General features: G+C 33.1%; 1 protein-coding gene across 2 annotated transcripts in view; it reads left to right on the top strand.

Annotated features, from left to right (window-relative positions):
* Positions 1-523: 523 nt before the first annotated feature.
* CBP (sarcoplasmic calcium-binding protein) overlaps positions 524-18341 on the top strand; it is a 37105-nt gene continuing 19287 nt past the window's right edge. The window contains exon 1 of one of the 2 annotated variants that reach the window (XM_074185661.1): positions 524-770. In XM_074185661.1, the coding sequence (XP_074041762.1) occupies positions 666-770 (105 nt within the window). In that variant the 5' untranslated portion in view covers positions 524-665. Of the gene's footprint in view, positions 771-11965; positions 11990-18341 lie in introns of those variants that run through there. The other variant, XM_074185662.1, reaches the window with a different exon arrangement.

Here is an 18341-nt window from a genome sequence, read left to right as displayed (position 1 = left end):
CAGCGTAAATGTAACCCTTTCCAAATATTGTCTGAACACCAAGACTTGATTCCAACATCCAGATATTTTCAATCACAATTGGCACATTACTGATTCCATGATCATAGTTGCCAATTATGAAAAGATAACTGAATTTGTTTCTGAAATCCTTTTTTCTATTTCGAGAGATTATTGGCGAAAGCAACGATGCTATTCTTTATGTAAAGAAGACGGTTTCGAAATTCATCTCCATTTGTCGCTCTGTAGAAATATAGAGCATGTACCTATAACCGTGATTATTCCTTATTAACTCATGACTCTTGGTTTCGCGTTTAATCCGTTTCATGAACATGTTTTCACAAAAATTAAAGTTATTATTCTTATTATTAATGTTTATCATTCGATAACATACTACGGGTAGACAAAAAAGAACGTGCCTATCAGCGCGCGCTACTCTTACTCTACCCCAATCACTAAAAGACCAGAAAGTTCTATGAGAAAGACAAAGACAAAATGTACTATAAAACGGCACAATAAACCTTCCGCTTATTTATGAACATTCGATGTGGCGAGCAAGAGTTTGACCTGTTGAATGTTACAGAGTGCGCTGAAGAACAGTTAAATTTGATTCGTCTGCGGCTGATAAGTGTATTTATTCCGTTAACAGTTGAAAACACTAGTTTGAAATGGCTTTCTCAATATTCAGAAATTGTGCCAGGAACGCTCTCAATAAAGGTGTATTTGCAGAAAATGTTTTAAGAAATGCCAAAATAGAAACCAGCAGGAGTGTGGTAAGATTTATTTTTCATTACTTTCTTGCATTTAAAAGTTGTTTGATTATATTTTCTTTACACGATACCTATTCTCTTTATTAAATAATTTTAAATTACTCATTTGTTATTTTCAATTAATATATTGACGATCACATTTTTAACTGTTATGCCAAATTATATTATCGAAATCAGTTTCCATACAAAAGCTTTTTCAGGAATTTTTGTATTGGAAGCGACACCTTGAAATTTTATTTTCCTTGAAATTGTTTATCTTGTTATGAACACCAAAATATACTGTTTAGTTGATGACATTCGGTTATTAGAGCTCCAAACGAAATATTCTTTTAGACTTTGTTATCGTCGCAATCAATGTGTAAATTAATTCAAAATTCGAATTCAAAACGCACACAACAGCTGCCAGTAACCCGGCTTTGGCTTCTGCTCCGTTGGAATAAACATGTTATGATCGTCTGACGTGCATGATCTTGCGAATATGTGGCCCACAATGATATTTTAGAAATAAGGAAAAAATTGACGAATATTTCAAGTAATTTTGAATGTAAATTCACGAACATCATATATATCAAGTTGGCAAGGCATTTGTCGAAATATGCAAAACTAATAATTCCACAATTTTCCGCTATTTTTTTGCTAATTAGTTGACTTGACGTCAAGTTAGCGATACAACTTTTTTATTATCGAGTTTTTTCAAAACATTGACTAGACCATTAATTTGCTCTGATTGTTCGCATATATTTGCGAGAAAAATGCTTTATTTTCTTTTTGTTTAAAAAAATATATGGTGTCTCGCTAACTTGATGTCAAGTTAGCGATACAACTTTTTTTTATCGAGGTTTTCAGAACTTTGACTAGGCTGTCAGTTTGCTCCAATTATTTGGTAATTATAAGCAGGAAAAATATTTCAACTTTCTTTTTGTTTGAAAAAATATATTGCTAACTTGAAGCCAAGTTAGTGATATAACTTTTTTATCATCGAGTTTTTCAGAACTTTTACTAGACCATTAGTTTTGTGGAGGAAATGTTCTTTCCATTTTGTTTTAAAAATACATGGTATCACGCTAACTTGACGTAAAGTTAACCATATAATATTTTCACTATTGACTTTTCCAGAACTTTGACTAGACTATTAGCTTATTATAATAATTCCCTTATTATTTGCGAAGAAAAATATTTTATTTTCTTTTTGTCTAAAAAATACATTGTATCTCGCTAACTTGACGTCAAGTTAATGATACAACTTTGTTATTATCATCGAATTTTTCAGAACTTTGACTAGATTCATCATTAGTTTGTTCTAATTGGTCACTAATAGTTGTGGGGAAAAATGTTTTCTTTTCTGTCTGTTTGAAAAAATACACGATATGTCGTCACATGACATCAAGTTAAGGGTTCACGGCTTCGTTATTGAGTTTTTCAGAACTTTGTCTGGACCATTAGTTTGCTCTCATTTGTCTGTAATTAGTTGTGATGAAACATTTTTTTTTTTTTGTTAAAAAAATTACATCGTGTTTTGCTAACTTGACGTCAAGTTAGACGAGACAACATGTATTTTTTTAACGAAAAAAAAAATTTTTTTCTCCTAACTAATCCAGGGTTCCAGAGGTCAGCAAGTAGTTTTGGATGTGGTCCGGATACTGTGAGAAAATTTTAACGAAGTCCAGAAAAAACAACAGATAATAATTATTTATGAATTATTTTGGTTTCAAATCAAATTCTGAATTATAAAACACAAGTCCTAAAATTAATGTGATAAACTACACTAGGAACAGCAAATTCAAGTGCAGCAACTGATTAGTTAATAATTAGCGCAGGCTATTGTTCTAATAATTATTTTGATAAACTTGATAATAAAAATGTTTTATCGCTAACTTGACAGGTTAGCAATATAAGGAAGTATTTTAAAAAAAGGAAGGAAACATTTTTTTGCAACAAAATGGCGGCAAATTATGGCATCATTAGTTTTGCTATTTTCGAAAAGTTCCTCAATAACTTGATATACGAAAATTCATGCTAAATATTGTGGATATACGATGAACTTCTAATGGACCTTCAGAACCTTCAGACCTTCGAGAAGGTCATTAAAACATCCTTTGAGAATATCAGTGAACAATTATCCGTAGATATATTATAGATATGTTCGTAGACATGTACCTACCTATCCTTGAAGGATGTCTTATGAAAGCAATGTAGTTGTTTTCGACTTTTGAGAATCAAAACAAATAGTGAAACAAAACCTATATACCATAAAATAAAAATGAAAAAACACAAACTATCCACAAAATGTATAATTGAGTGTGGAAAGTCTTAGTTACAATTCACTGACTCAAAAAAACGTGGCCTGCAGTATTCTGCAGGCCTGCATAATCCAATTCAGGTTCATTCTATGAATTAAAGTAACGTTGTAGTCCAAGATCTCAGACCTGCCACATTATTGGCAAAGTTAATATTTTAACAAAGAAAGCCTAAAGAACCTAAGGTAAAAGTTAGCCAACTTAAGTAATTTCAATAATTTGGACTTCAAACAAATGACTCTAATAAAAATTCGTAATTTCAACTCCAAACTAATTTCTTCGATTTCAAACTCTCATTCCTATCTAAATTCGAAATGCCATCTCTCTATGCGAAATTACGATATACAAGTAAAAAAGTGAGTTTTTTGTATAAAGTCAATTACCAATGTAATCTCATATTCACTACATAATTTTCTTGCTAAGAAATTAATGTTTATTGATCATAAATTGTTTACCTTTTTTTGAATTGCTCGGTTTGTACTTCTACGTTTAATGTTCAATATACTATAAAAATGTTATAGGTCGAGGTTGATTTCCAGTTTTCAATAAACTTGAACTAGTCACCCACACTCACGAAAACCGGTTGAATATGGACAATTTGATGTTGTTACACTCTGTTACATTTAAAAGTTCAAAGTCGTAATAAAATGCCAAATTCACGAGATTTAAGAATTTTTTTCTCAGTTATAATTCTTAGAATCAATTGAAAAGAAATACATAAAGTGATGATAGAAAATCAGATTATTACCTAGCTTCCAAAATTTTGACACCAAGGCAGAATCGTTTTCAAATTATAACCCCAAATTACATTTACGGTGACGTCAATTTAAATAATACAAATTTTTCATAATTGTTACTCATTAAAGGACGAATGCCTCAATTCCTTGTCATCAATATTTATTTACTATCAACAATATCAACTAATGATAGAATTTGGGCACAACTTCTCCAGTCCAATGTTAAAATTATCAAAGACATTTTCACGAACCTTAGAAAACTGATGTCCAGAAAACATCTGCATTATCATTGAAACGTTAATATTGATAAAATCAACTATCTCAATCTCATTATCGCATGAATAGAAATCATTCACCTTCAAATGTCTGTTCAAGAATTAGTAGATCAAGATCTAATACCATACACATTCAATAAGTACTCAACAAATTCAAATCAGAGTGATGATATTTTTCACGAGATCGACAGTAAGGTGTCCAATATATTATAAATAATATTTGCAATCATAAAACCCTAACTTTGATGCGTGTTGCTTGTATGTTCAGTGGGATCTGGATTACCTCACTCTTTTTTACTATGTCAACTATTACAAAATTTGAATCTGAGGATTTATTTTCACCAGCAATCTTTCGATTCCGTTCATAAACTGAATATACTTCTCCTGTTAGTCACCTGCTGAATATTGACGTTAGATTCAAATGGCCGGTAAAGAATGCGCTGCAGCCTTCACCAAACTAAAAAGAAGAAATTGCCAGTAACTAAATACTCATGTATCCATAATTATCATTGCAACTTGCATGTGATACAAGTTCCCAAGTTGTTGCAAGAATATCATCACATGTGGCGAATGTGATGAATACCCAACTCACTGCTTTCGCTTCAAGGTTTTTTACTCCTGCCGATTAAGGCTGTTATCTACTGACTAGAGAAGCTTTGACAAATATATTTCGGCGGATTGTTTTATCATTACTTATTTGGACTCTCATTTAACCTAGTTGAGGATAATCACTGTTTGTCGGAATACTTTATCGAGGAAAATTTCCAAAAATGATTTGAACTATACGATTTTGGTATAGGTTCACTTACACATTATCATTCAGCAAGAAAAAAAAATAATTCATAACTTAGATCATGTTTCGACAGCACCAGTTTTATCAAAGATTCACTTTCTGAAAAAAAAACACTTTATGACTAAATACTATCAGTTACAACGGTGTCCCTAGTTCAGAGTTAGAATTCGATAGTATTCAATAGATTGAGATCGGCTTATCTAATTACTAATAATAATAATACATTCATAATTTGATAAACTCCAAATTTTTTTAAAGTCCGACTTGAAACTCGGAATTCAGTGCCTTTGTAATCAGCCCTTTCAAAAGATTTCGAGAAAAATTCAAATTATGAAATAAAATTTAGTGCAGACTATGATATTTAATTGAATCTTCATAAATATCAATAATAATAATAATAATAATATAAGTTCATTCATGACATTTTATGATACCTATATACATCGAAAATAATAAACAAACTTCTAAATATACTAATAATAACCTTGAGAAGGGAAACTTGTGCCAAGGTAAGTCATAAAAACAGATACATCTTCATAAATACAATCTCACATATATTCATATACAAAGTATATGAACATATGTGAAAAAAAGAAAATAACAAGTGAATACATATTATGTCAAAAAAGAAAATAACAAATGAATACATAAATTTTAAATAAGTGCTTGATAACAATATATGAATTAAATAAAATTATTCAATTATTAGTCCGGAAAGGACTTTATCGAGGGGAGCACGTTGGTATATCAAACAATTATTGAGATGTTCTGTTTACTTCCCGAAAATTCATTCTCACGGGTATTTGTCATTTATTTTATCTACATTTGATCACGTGAGGCTCTTGAAAGTACGGTTACATCATGGTTCTAGAATATAGTTGGCATCGAATATTGATATTGAACATTGATTTCTATAGGGGCTTATTAGAATCACCATTCTCTATATATTGAATCCAAGTCCTTCACTTTCACATAAGAAGGTATTTGGGAAAAAGTATATAACCCCAGTACTCGTAAGAAAGTATTTGGGGGAAGTATATAACCCCAGGATATTCATTTACAAATGGTTTGGAGGAACCTTTTAACGCAGACTTATTACTATGGCAGTAATTCTGCGTTACACTTCCATTACAGATTGGACCCCCTCCTTCAGAACAATTTTATCAGACTCGACACTTAGGATATTGTTAGTTTGAAAACACCTGTCGAATTCGAGAGAAACCAAGAAATATGAATTTTATTTTTTTCACGATGAAGTTAAACTCGATAAATTCGCCACCTTCGCTGCTGAGGTATGTGACCAATCAAGATCTATAAAATTCAAGACAGTTAGTATAACCGATTTTATTTCAAGGTCATTCAACTTACGAACATAACAATCTTCATGCAAGGTGAGCTACATAAGGTACATCCATCAAACGCCCCTTGCACAATATCGGTTTTTTTTCAATATATCAAACGTGTAAGGAGTATTTCGAAATAATAATATTAATAGCGATATTATTCAAGAAAAACAAAGCAGTTCGATTTTTATCGAAGGATCGTCATGTGTGGGTTATAATGCCTTATGGTGAAATGAAACGTTTGTCATTCGTAAAACGAGGCCCAGGTGGTATATAGTTATTTGCCATTTAAGGGCCGCCTAATACTTTATTGATCAATATTATTGAGTCGTGCCAGGGCTACTGGGTTTTACTATAATATAGGGTGTAACGGAATAAGTGTAAAACATTTGAGGAGGTGATTCCTCATCGAAAAAAAGATAGGATCTTTCATATAAAGAAACTTCATTGGAGCATCCCTTGTTAAGATACAGCCTCTTAAAGGGGGTACATAAAATTTGTATATCAATTTTTTCACAAGTACTGAAAAAGTTACAATATTGAAATTAACCTGACGTTTTGTACTACCAAAAAGACACTTAGACAGTAATTTATTTGGTTTACCCCATGGTTGTAAGGGGTGGAAAACGAAACCCCTAAAATTTATTTCCAATGTAACTTTTTGTGTTATTATTTGTTCACCATTTAAAAATGTATTTCCGATAGCCTGTTTCATTGTAAATAAAAAATGTCCCTTGGATTTTTTGCCCAAAATAAACCAGTTCGCAGCAAAAAATTATTTTACGAACAACTACAGAGATACATCGTCATGAATGCGAACTGTATTTATTGTTATTTTGTAGTTAGTAGATGCATTAAAGGGTAATAAACAAAACTAATTTATTAATAACAAAACATACAACATGTAGAAATCATAGTAAATGTTCAATATGTCTACCTTCAGACATTACGCAAGCGTCTAGACGTCGGCGCATTGAGCCACGTATTCGCTCAAATATTCCTGGAGTCTCTCTGATTACCCTGCACGCATCGATGATGCGGTTTCTTAAGTCCTCTACATCGCGAACAGGAGTACGATAAACTAAATGCTGTAAATGGCCCCAAATAGAGAAATCGAGAGGATTGAGATCCGGGGATCGAGCGGGTCAGTTCTGTGGTCCTCCTCGACCTATCCACTGATTTGCATATGTTTCAGTTAAATGCTGACGAGCTACTTGACTGAAATGGGCGGGAGCCCCATTATGCATAAAAAACATATCCCTTCTGACGCCCAAAGGAACTTCCTCCAGCAGTACTGGATGCACTTCTCTTGAAAATTGAACGTATTCCTCACCATTTAATAGAGGAGGTAGAAAATGAGGCCCAATTAAATCATCTCCAATAACTCCGAGCCACACGTTAGTTTCGACGATAGCGTAAGGGTTTTCGTCACCCCATATGTGGTGATTATGAAAATTAATAATCTTGTCCCGAGAAAAACTACATTCGTCTGTGAATTCTATCGTCTCCAGAAAGTCACAATTTCTTCTAATCATTTCCAGCATCCAATTGCAAAATTCAAGACGGTTCGGAAAGTCTCGCGGTAACAGTGCCTGTACTCGTTGTTCTTTTAAAATTCAAAATACCGTCATATGTTCAACATTTAGCTGGAAAGTAATCTTTCTAGTACTGGTGGTAGGTTGTTCTTCAATCAAATTAAGTACTGCTTCCTCAAGCTGTGGTGTTCGTACTTCTCGATGGCGACCACAATCCTGCGTTCTTTTGTCGAATGAACCATATTCTCGTAATCGTTGATGAAGTCGGGCAAATATTCTATGTGAAGGATGCTGAGGTTGAGGATACATTTCAGCATATCTTCTAGAAGCTTCTAACCCATTCCCCTGCGACAGAAATGAAATGAAAAATCTCCAAAACTTGAAAGCGCCTGAGGAGATTTCTTGTTTGATAATGCAAGAATTTGGCTAAGATCAAAATTTCCGAAAAATGAAAAATATAGCAGAACCTCACTGTCAAAGTCTTACTCAATTCATCAAATCTGTATGTGTTCGTATCTAAAAATTTCACAGATTTATACCTACATACTGAACTAGTTAGCTAACGAACTTTTTGAAATATAGATGGAAACAACACTTTTGGAATAAAAATGAGCAAATGGTAAATTCCCGCGACATTAAATTCCATATTTATGGGTTGTGCAAACAGTGTCCATCAGGGTTCATAGCGAGGCCTATACTCTTTTTAATGTATGTCAAAGACGTGATAAAATACTTTCACAAATTTTAAACAAATCGATCAGTATGCAGATAACACGAATTTTATAGTTAGGGAGCATAATTCAACTCTAACGAAAAGAACCAGGCGGTATATGAACAGATGGTTAAAAAAGATTCATTCAGCATTCAACTCATCTAAAATTGCATCGATAAGTTCATAAATTAGTATAGTTCAAGTAAACGATATAGTGCAACCTACCTTCCTTCATTAATATAGTTAAGGAGCTAACTAATTTCGTTATTCAATAATCATTTCTGATTATATAAGAATCACAATAATATATATAATAAATAATTCGTTGATATAGGTAAGTGAGAAAGTAGGGATTCAAATAACAGGAAAGTACTTCTGAATACTACTTACACTGACTTTCTTCGAATGCTTCTGATAATTCATCTTCCATATTCTCTGTTTCACTATCACTGTCGTAATTTAAAACAATAATGAATTTATTTCCAACATTAATATGGAAGTGTCCAATCTCCATATAGTCTTTTTCAACTAAAATTACTTTTTTATTCCTTTTCTGCCAGTCTTCTTCGGTAATATTACATACTTCTTCTTTAATTAACTCTATTACATTCTGTTTCAATTTTCCTCAAATCAACTTGATGAGGTTGAAATCACAAAAATAGGGGGGAAGTCTCAGTATGGTGTGTCCATACTTTTCAGCAATACTCTCAAGGGCATACACTTTTTCAAATGTTTTTGTCTGCAACACTTCAAGTAGTTGGTTTTTGGTATAGTAATCTTCAACATACAAATTGTTATCCATTAAAAAACTTTGTATTAAATCTTTCCTGGAATTTTTATTTGGTACTTTGATGATCTGTCGCGAATGATAGGAAGCGTTGTCAAGAACTATTACACTATTCGCATCTAAATTTGGGAGCAATGTGTTTTCAAACCATTTCTCAAAATATTAGCTTCCATGTTCGTATGATAGTTAATATTGCAGGTCTCAAGTTTTTTCCACACAATTTCAAAGAATTCGGAACCCATCCTTTACTTCCTCCGCAATGCACAATGATTAGTTGCGATCCTTTGTTTGCAGGCATATTAGGCGTACACATTCTCGAACTATCAGTCCACCTTTTCGTAACTGTGTCGTGAGTGTCATACCAAGTTTCTTCTAAATAGAAAATTTGCCGTTGTTCTTGTCTATATTTAGTTATTTGTTCTAAGTATTTGTTACGCAATTCCACTATTCTTCTTCTTTCCATAACTAATTGACATTTTAAATCTAAATTCTAGTTTCTTTATCCAATTCTGAAAAGTTGTGTCAAAGCAGCTCACATTATGGCCGGAAGTATTCAATTTTTTCTTTACGATTTCAGTTGTAGGAATCTCATTGCTTTTGTAACAGTCGTATATTATTTTTTCAATGATTTTATTAGATGGACATCTAAAGGTTGGTAACCCTGTATCATATCGCGTCTTGCGTTCATAAGATTTGTTTTTGACGATTTTACGTACAGTGGAGAAAGGAATTTCTGTCAAATCTGATGTTGCTTGTAATAGTTTGTTTCCCTCGAAACCAAACTTGAGATGTAGATTCTTATAACATTGAAACATACTCTCTGTGTTTCAATATTCAAAGGCATCCGAATCTTATTCACTGGTATCTCTTTTTCGCGTTGTTCACCATCACTATTGGAATCAAAACACTGAAAAAAATCTGCGTTATTATTACACTCGTCCTTGTACAAGTACTATTAGTACTTGTACAAGGACGTCACATTTTGAACAGATAACAAAAATTTTAAGTAATCGTAACTACACCAATATCGAATTTTAACACTCAAATTGCGATCAGTTCCTGAACTGAACACGACGGCGATAACCTTCCCCTATATTTATTCGTCGCCGTAACATGACTTCAAATTTAATTTTATGACTCTTCAGTCAATCATAAAGCTCGGTTAGTAAAAATTATCCAATACGAACTGCCAAGTCTACATTCCACGTGGACTAGCTGGTTCATTTCTATGTATTGGTTTTTGTGGCCTTTGAGAGTGCGGGCAACTTTAAAAGTGCACAATATCGTTTACTTCGACTATACGTCACCTGGACTTTTTGTTATTTACGAATATTGTGCACCTTGTAAGAATCTTAGCTTCTTCGAAAAGGTTCAACTTCGATGAAACACTCTGTAGCAACTTTAAAAAACGGTTATGTCTTGAGATTCTTGGATAACTTCTGTAATGAAGATATTTTGCCGAGCTTGTACTATGCGACCGTAAACTACCACCTGTGATATGGAATTTTCAATTGGGGTATCCTGTCTTCTGATAAACGAGTATTTACTTGTATAAAAGAGTGCCATAAGAATCATTACCGGTGGAAATATTTAAGTTTATGCATGTAGGCTAGTGTACATTTTATATTCAGCTGTGACTGTTTGTACTCCCAACGTATTATTTTTGTACTTTTCATCAAGGAATATTCATTATTATGCATTATCGTACTTCCTCTACTGATACTAAGAAGATACATTGCTGGTATAATTGAGACATAATTCTTGTTGCCGGAAATCCTAGAAATAAAAAGCTAATGTCATAAAAAACGATTACCCTATATAGAATATCATTCAAATGTCTTTGGTATGCATATTTTCCAAAACCGCTATGCCATAGCATAGAAAAATAATTATTAAAATATTTACGATAATATGTTGAAGTATTCCTTATCGGACGTTGGTCTTTGGAATTGTATACAATAACGAATTTGTAGATTAACTTTCTGAACACCTTTTTTTCGTATTTATATATTTATAGAATTAATGGCATATTTATGGATACTCTTTACTAAATAAATATTTAGTTTCTGTAATGAAAATACTCTTATTGAAGGGACATCAATATAATGAAAGTAGTTTGAGAAACATAAATTTATGATTAGATGATTAAGAAGCTCAACTAACATTAAAATTAGTGTTTTGTAATGAATTTTCGAAAACATGTTGAAAAATGAATAACCCTCCGAGCTTCTGTTTTTTCAATATTGATTCTGAGTGAAGTATTTAGGACAACTCTGATGAATTATTTTCAGTGGTGAAGTTGGATATAGAAACTTTTTCCAGAAGTTATTTTTCTAAGCTATTTCTCAAAATTTTGCAACACTCACATTCACGTCGTGACAAATACTTACAAAAAGTAACACATGTAATCGTGACATGAGTATAGAACGGCAAAGATTGTTCGAAAACACTTCCTATCAGTAATTTATATAACTATAATAAAACAATATAAATTCAACTTATCAGGTACACAAATTCAAATACATATTTGAATATAAATATCAAATATATTGGTACAGGAGCATGAAGAAACTTTCCCTCAGTTATCTCAAAGGTGCCATTTTGTTCCATTCTTTTCATAAAAGAGGACGTATGCTTCTCCACTCACGAGCGATTTTGTTGAAATTGGTGACACGTGTGAATCGTTGTATTTGTGCCACGTGCCAGTTTAAGGGTGTCTGCAGTATGCTGTGTAATGCCCTCTGTAAGTAGTTCCACTGTGATTTGAAAGTGCATATAGATTATAACAACAAGTAGCCACATTTTCTGCTGCAAAATTGTCCATATCTAATCCTTCTTGAGGAAATTCGATGACAACATTCAATTTGCCTCTTAATCTTTCCGTTGGAGATGAATTACTAAAATACGGGGAAACTTGTGGATTGATAGGAACTTTTTGCATTTTCTCCTTTCCTTGTATTTCGTAAACGTCGGTTTTTCATTTCCATCCAAAGTTTCTTCTATTGTGAACGAATCCAAGAATTGCCACAAACTCAATTGGTCGGTTCTTTGTGGTATGGAGAGAGACAAATCACAGAAAAATCTGTTTGAAAAATCTGTTTTTCCGTTAATCAGCTGTCGCCCCCCTACGAATGACAACTCTCAGAAGTTGAGAAACTTGTGCGAGCTAAGGACTAATGAGGTCTTACCTTTTAACGTGTGATTCCTAGAAAAAATCAAGGGTTACTTTCAGTTGGTTCATGTATTTCAGAAAACTCATTCGTTTGTTGCCAACTAGGTGGATCTCAGTGAAAAACCTCATGAATCTTTTGGAGATTTTTGCTATTTAGGAAAAGGCGTTCGATCCCAAATGTCTTATTGAAATGTGGAAGGCATGTTCTTAGTCAATTTTGTAATTTGTAAATAACCTATTGGTGATCAATCGAAAAACTTCTTGGCATACTGATGCGAGTACCACAGGGTGTAATCACAAAAAAAGAAATATACCAATATGCCACCTGTTTTCAAATTCCAAACCCATAACAATATTCATTCAACATAAGTGGCACATATTATATATCACGATATAACATTTACACACCATCTCGAGGGCATGTACTCGTAGAGGTACAACACTTGGAAGGTTAATGTTCGAGAAAAAACATAAAAATTACCTGTTTTCATTATCAAATATCGAATTCAAATTGACTCCTGTGTGCATTTTTTTAATAATTAAAAAAATAATGATATGAAAATATGTAATTGAGAGCATATATTCATCATCATCATAGTCAACAACAGAATATAGGAGCGCCCAAGTTCAGCATACCGTTAGATATATCTCCGTATATAACTAAAGAACGAAATGTTTTTCAAGTGAAACATCCTTATATTTCAACATTTTCAGATACTATGTTGAATAACTCTTATTTCTGTCAATTTTTTTGAGATCTTACGTATAGAGTGTGTTACAGCCATCGTTACTTCAACACGATAATTCACGCATAAATTACTTATTTCAAATGTATATTTTTTGCATTTTCAGATACATTATTTTATTTCAAGTGAACTTTGTTAATGAGCATCTATATCTACCCACACATTTCAAGATTGTCACAAAATTAATACCATTATTTTAAATTTCAAATATGCCAAAGATTCATTACTTTTCTGTATTAAATTCTAACAAAATACGATTTTTTTATTGAACAAGAATGTTTATGATTAATGTCGTTTAGTTACGGTGTTGATGAAATACAAGTTACAAGTTTTTTCGTTTTGTGAGGGATGATAAAACACAAAAGTTCTCTGTATGGTCTTAGCAACAAATCATTCTGGTCTTAGCAACAACAAAACAACGCCCATCATCAGATACATTTAAAATAAAAGTACCGTTTTATTTTTATTATAGACTCTTATTATTTATTGCTTTCAATATACGTTTAACTTTTATCCAATTCTTTCGATAACCCTTCCCTGTAGTTTGAAACGAGCATATTCAGTATCTTAAGGTGTATATTCACCAAAAAAGCGATCACGAGCGAACAAGAGCGAACAAGAGTGAACGACCATTCTGCATCAATCCCAACACAACAAAGTTTTTGTTTCGGGGTTGAAATTAGATGATTTTAATGTATTTCCACGTGTTAAAACCGAAAGTGACCATAAAAATTATATATTAGCTCTTGTTTTCAAGATATAGTATCATTATATTATATATATGTATATTGAGTTTTCAACAAATGAAATATTTCATCACCAACAGTTGGTACACATGTTTGTTTACATAACACCCCTCTCATCAGCTGTTCTTAAGTAGTAAACATAACCTATGTGAGTTTGTCAATTGTACGCACGTGGTTGCTATTGAGATTATCGTGTGAAGTTGATTTTAAATTAATTTAAGTGCTGATCTGAAATGCCTCGAAAGTGTGTGAATTCTGTCGATAGCTTTTGCTATATATGTGGTGAAATAACATTTAAGGCTCAGAAACGTAAAATGATACCTATCGTTAAGACAGCCTATGAACATTATTTTGGTGTGAAAGTTGGGGACCAAGATAAATCATGGGCTCCTCATATATGTTGTAATTCTTGTTCCGTCATATTGCGAGAGTGGCTGAAAAATAAAAACCGGGCAATGGCTTTTGCAGTACCTATGGTATCGCGTGAGCCTACCAATCATACAAACGACTGTTATTTCTGCTTAACTCCTCCCATTAAGCAAGGTTTATCTATGAAGAAAAGAGGAACGGTTAAATACCCTAATCTCCCATCTGCTCTTCGGCCTGTACCACACTCAGACAATTTGCCAGTCCCTTCTCCACTCCAAAACTATGAAATTTTAGAGGAAGGTGATGAAGACTGTTTAGAAGGAGCAACCCATCCTTCTACATCCTATGACTCTGATTTTGAGGTAAGCGATAGGTCTAGTGATCCGCACAGAATTAGTCAAGCAGAGTTGAGTGACCTTATAAGAGATCTTCGTTTGTCTAAGGAAAAGGCTGAGCTGTTAGGGTCAAGACTACAACAGTGGAATCTTCTAAAACATGATGTGAAAATATCTCAGTACAGACAGCGTCAAAAAGATTTGCTTCCTTTTTTTGAGAAAAAAGAAAACCTCGTAGTTTGTTCTGATGTTAATGGTTTGATGGACTGCTTGAATTTGGATCACACTCCATCTGAATGGAGACTGTTTATAGACTCTTCAAAACTAAGCTTAAAAGCTGTACTTCTGCATAATGGAAATCAGCTACCCTCTATTCCTATAGGTCATGCAGTTCACATGAAGGAAACGTATATAAATATGAAAACACTTCTCCAATCAATCAAATTTGAACAACACAAGTGGCACATCTGTGGTGATCTGAAAGTCATTGCTATACTCCTAGGAATGCAATTAGGGTTCACCAAGTACTGTTGTTTTTTGTGTCTGTGGGACAGTCGGGATAGAAAATCTCACTATAAAAAAATGAACTGGCCTACACGAGACCTAAACCCTAATGAGAAAAATGTAGTTTACGAGCCTCTTGTAGATCCTAAGGATGTTCTCCTTCCCCCATTACATATTAAGTTGGGACTAATGAAAAACTTTGTGAAGGCCATGGACCAAGAAGGACAAGCTTTTAAGTACTTGAGAGCAAAGTTTCCCAGGTTGAGTGATCCTAAAGTCAAGGAAGGCATCTTTATTGGGCCTCAAATCCGTGAAATCGTAAATGATCCTGCTTTTGACATGATTTTAACAGGAAATGAAAAAAGAGCCTGGGAAGCCTTTAAGGGGGTTGTACATGGGTTTTTAGGTAACAAAAGAGATGATAACTTCACAGCATTGGTTAAAGAGCTTCTTCAAGCTTACCACCAACTTGGATGCAACATGTCCTTAAAAATTCATTTTCTTCACTCTCATCTTAATTTCTTCCCACAAAACTGTGGAGCTGTGAGTGACGAACATGGAGAAAGATTCCATCAAGACATTGCCTTAATGGAACAGAGATATCAGGGCCGTTGGAATGAAGCAATGCTTGCAGACTTACATCGACAGCGATCTTACAATGAATCGGATGGACTTAATTGAAATTTGGTGGTACAAACTTCTTTTATTTGTCAAAACACTAAGAATAATGTTTTTTTTATTAATTTTGTACTTAAAATATTCTAAAAGAAACATAACAGAATTGTTTTATGTACTTTCACTTTTCACGTATAGTATAACTACTCTTTAAGATTAAGTACTGTGTATCTCAAAAACCAGAGCTAATAAAAATTTTTCATTGTTATTTTCGTTTTTATCACCCCAAAATTAGTAGAAATTGACTAATTTAGTGTAGGAAACATTCAAAAAATATTTTTTTGTTGTGTTGTGAATTGTCTGGTCAATACCGGCTAGCGAGCGAGCGAACGTATGCTTGTTCGCGTTCAGAAAAGATCGAGAAGAAGGCGGTTTCCCGTTCACACTGAGTTCACACTAAACGACCGCGAACAAGTATTTTCTTTGATGTAGCGCCTTCTTCTCGATCTTTTCTAAACGCGAACAAGCATACGTTCGCTCGCTCGCTAGCCCGTACTCACCAGACGATTATTGATGCAGAATGCTCGTTCACTCTTGTTCGCTCTTGTTCGCTCGTGCTCGCTTTTTTGGTGAATACGCACTTTAAAGGTGCGAACAAGAGTGAACGAGCATTCTGCATCAATAATCAATAATGAGCGAACACGAGCAAACATACACGAATGCTCGCTCATGCTCACTTTTTTGGTGAATACGCTCCTTCAGATATATTTACCGCGCACGCTCTGCCCGCACAAAGTAGATGGTTCAACTACGACTACGAACTTGAAGATATTCGCTCTGGTGTGGACGAGACACCAATATGTCGAGCAAACACGAGCGAACATGAGCGAACACGAGCAAACATACACGAATGCTCGCTCGTGCTCGCTTTTTTGGTGAATACGCACCTTAAGGAAGTACGTATTCCCAAACCTATAGGATTTCGTCAGAATGACAATATTCATCAATTTTTTTCGTTTGTTTCGATGAATCTTCGCTTTTCGAATCCATTCAGAATGTTATAGTAATAAAGAAATATACATGAGAAAAAGCTTTTAATTTTCAAAAATCAAAATACATCAAACTTTTCCCAAATGCCATCGTTTTTCTCATCTAAGTTTCCCATCGATAGATAATTTTTTTTAAGAAAAACTCCGTATTTAGCAATAGCATTTTATCGTTGTAAAATACACCACAACGTTCAGTTTTATATGAAATATTTCTTAAATATTCACTTGAATCGAAATTTTTTCATTTACAGTAGAAGAAATAACTCTATAATAGAAATTTCGATATTTTCTGTCTTTCAATCAATAATAAATACAATTATGAAAAAAGTGTGACTTCATAAAAATAATCAGGCATTTTCTGGACGGTGGAGTTAAATTTTTTAGAAACACTGCCACTACAAAAATGCGGGCAATAGGATCAGTTATACCTCTGAAACTATGATTAAACAGAATAAATATCGTATGGATTTTTATTTAAGGAGATATTCATATAAAATTCCAGTTGAATCCAAAATTGAACTCGAAAACAGAGCGAAACAGCATTTTCTGAAGTACATGTAAATGAAATACAAAAAGGACCTGACAATTCTGTTATGTGTCGCATTTTGAAATATTTGGAGATGAACGGACATTTTAATCAATTGCACAAGCAACTCATCGAAAGAAAATACGAAAAAACTCAAAAACCGATTTAGGTATATCTTGAAATATGTGGCGAATAGGAATAGATATGTGAAAACAAAGTTTACTTGAAATAATATATCGAAACGTGGGAAAATATATAGGGTGTTTATATCAAAACTAAAAGTGAAAATTATTGAAAAGAGTTAGGCAATTTTTCAGTTTTTTTTAAAGATATCCAAACTTTGTTAAAATGATTCGTGAACACAAATTGCTTTGGTAAAACATTGTCCTTTCTCCGCAACGTACCAACATATGTAAATTTGCGTTTCTACTTCCTTTTCCTCTGTAAATAACTTTCGATTTTTATTTACTCGTTGCAGTAAACATTAATTTACATCTACTCAAGGTTCTCAGAGTTCGTTGTTATTTGTATAGATAGGTATTTGAACGTTCTACTTAGATTATTATATTAATACGTGCGTGTTTGTTATTTTTTTATTTATATGAGGCTTTATCAAACTTAATTTTGATTTATAGCATTCAGTCGTCACTCAAGCTTAACATTCTGAAAGATAGTTGTGCTGATATGTCTATCTGTGCTTACATAATAGTAAAACCTTCACAGATAGAACCAGTTTAGGGAGCGAAGTGAGGTGAGAAAATCCATGATATTAAATTGATACGTCTTTGTCCTGATTTAAGTTGTTTTACCGAAAAATCTGATGAGTTAGTTAAAAAAGGGAATAATACAAAAAATGGAAAGAAATAAACAATGAGCCTGGAATTCGAAATGTTATGTACGCGTATCTGTAATTAAAACAAATTATTGAGTCTAAATGGAAATTAATTTGACAAAATAAATAGGTTGAAAAATAAGTTTAATGACTATAATTTGCGAATAATAAAAATAATATTGAAAAAATGAGAAGAAATGC

The sequence above is a fragment of the Leptinotarsa decemlineata genome, unplaced genomic scaffold, assembly GCF_025532065.1.
Source record: "Leptinotarsa decemlineata unplaced genomic scaffold, Ldec_3_MD MMD2_tig00078346_RagTag_RagTag, whole genome shotgun sequence".
Lineage (NCBI taxonomy): Eukaryota > Metazoa > Arthropoda > Insecta > Coleoptera > Chrysomelidae > Leptinotarsa > Leptinotarsa decemlineata.
The sequence above is the reverse complement of the archived record's forward strand: the minus strand, read 5'-3'. Positions and strand labels throughout refer to the sequence as shown.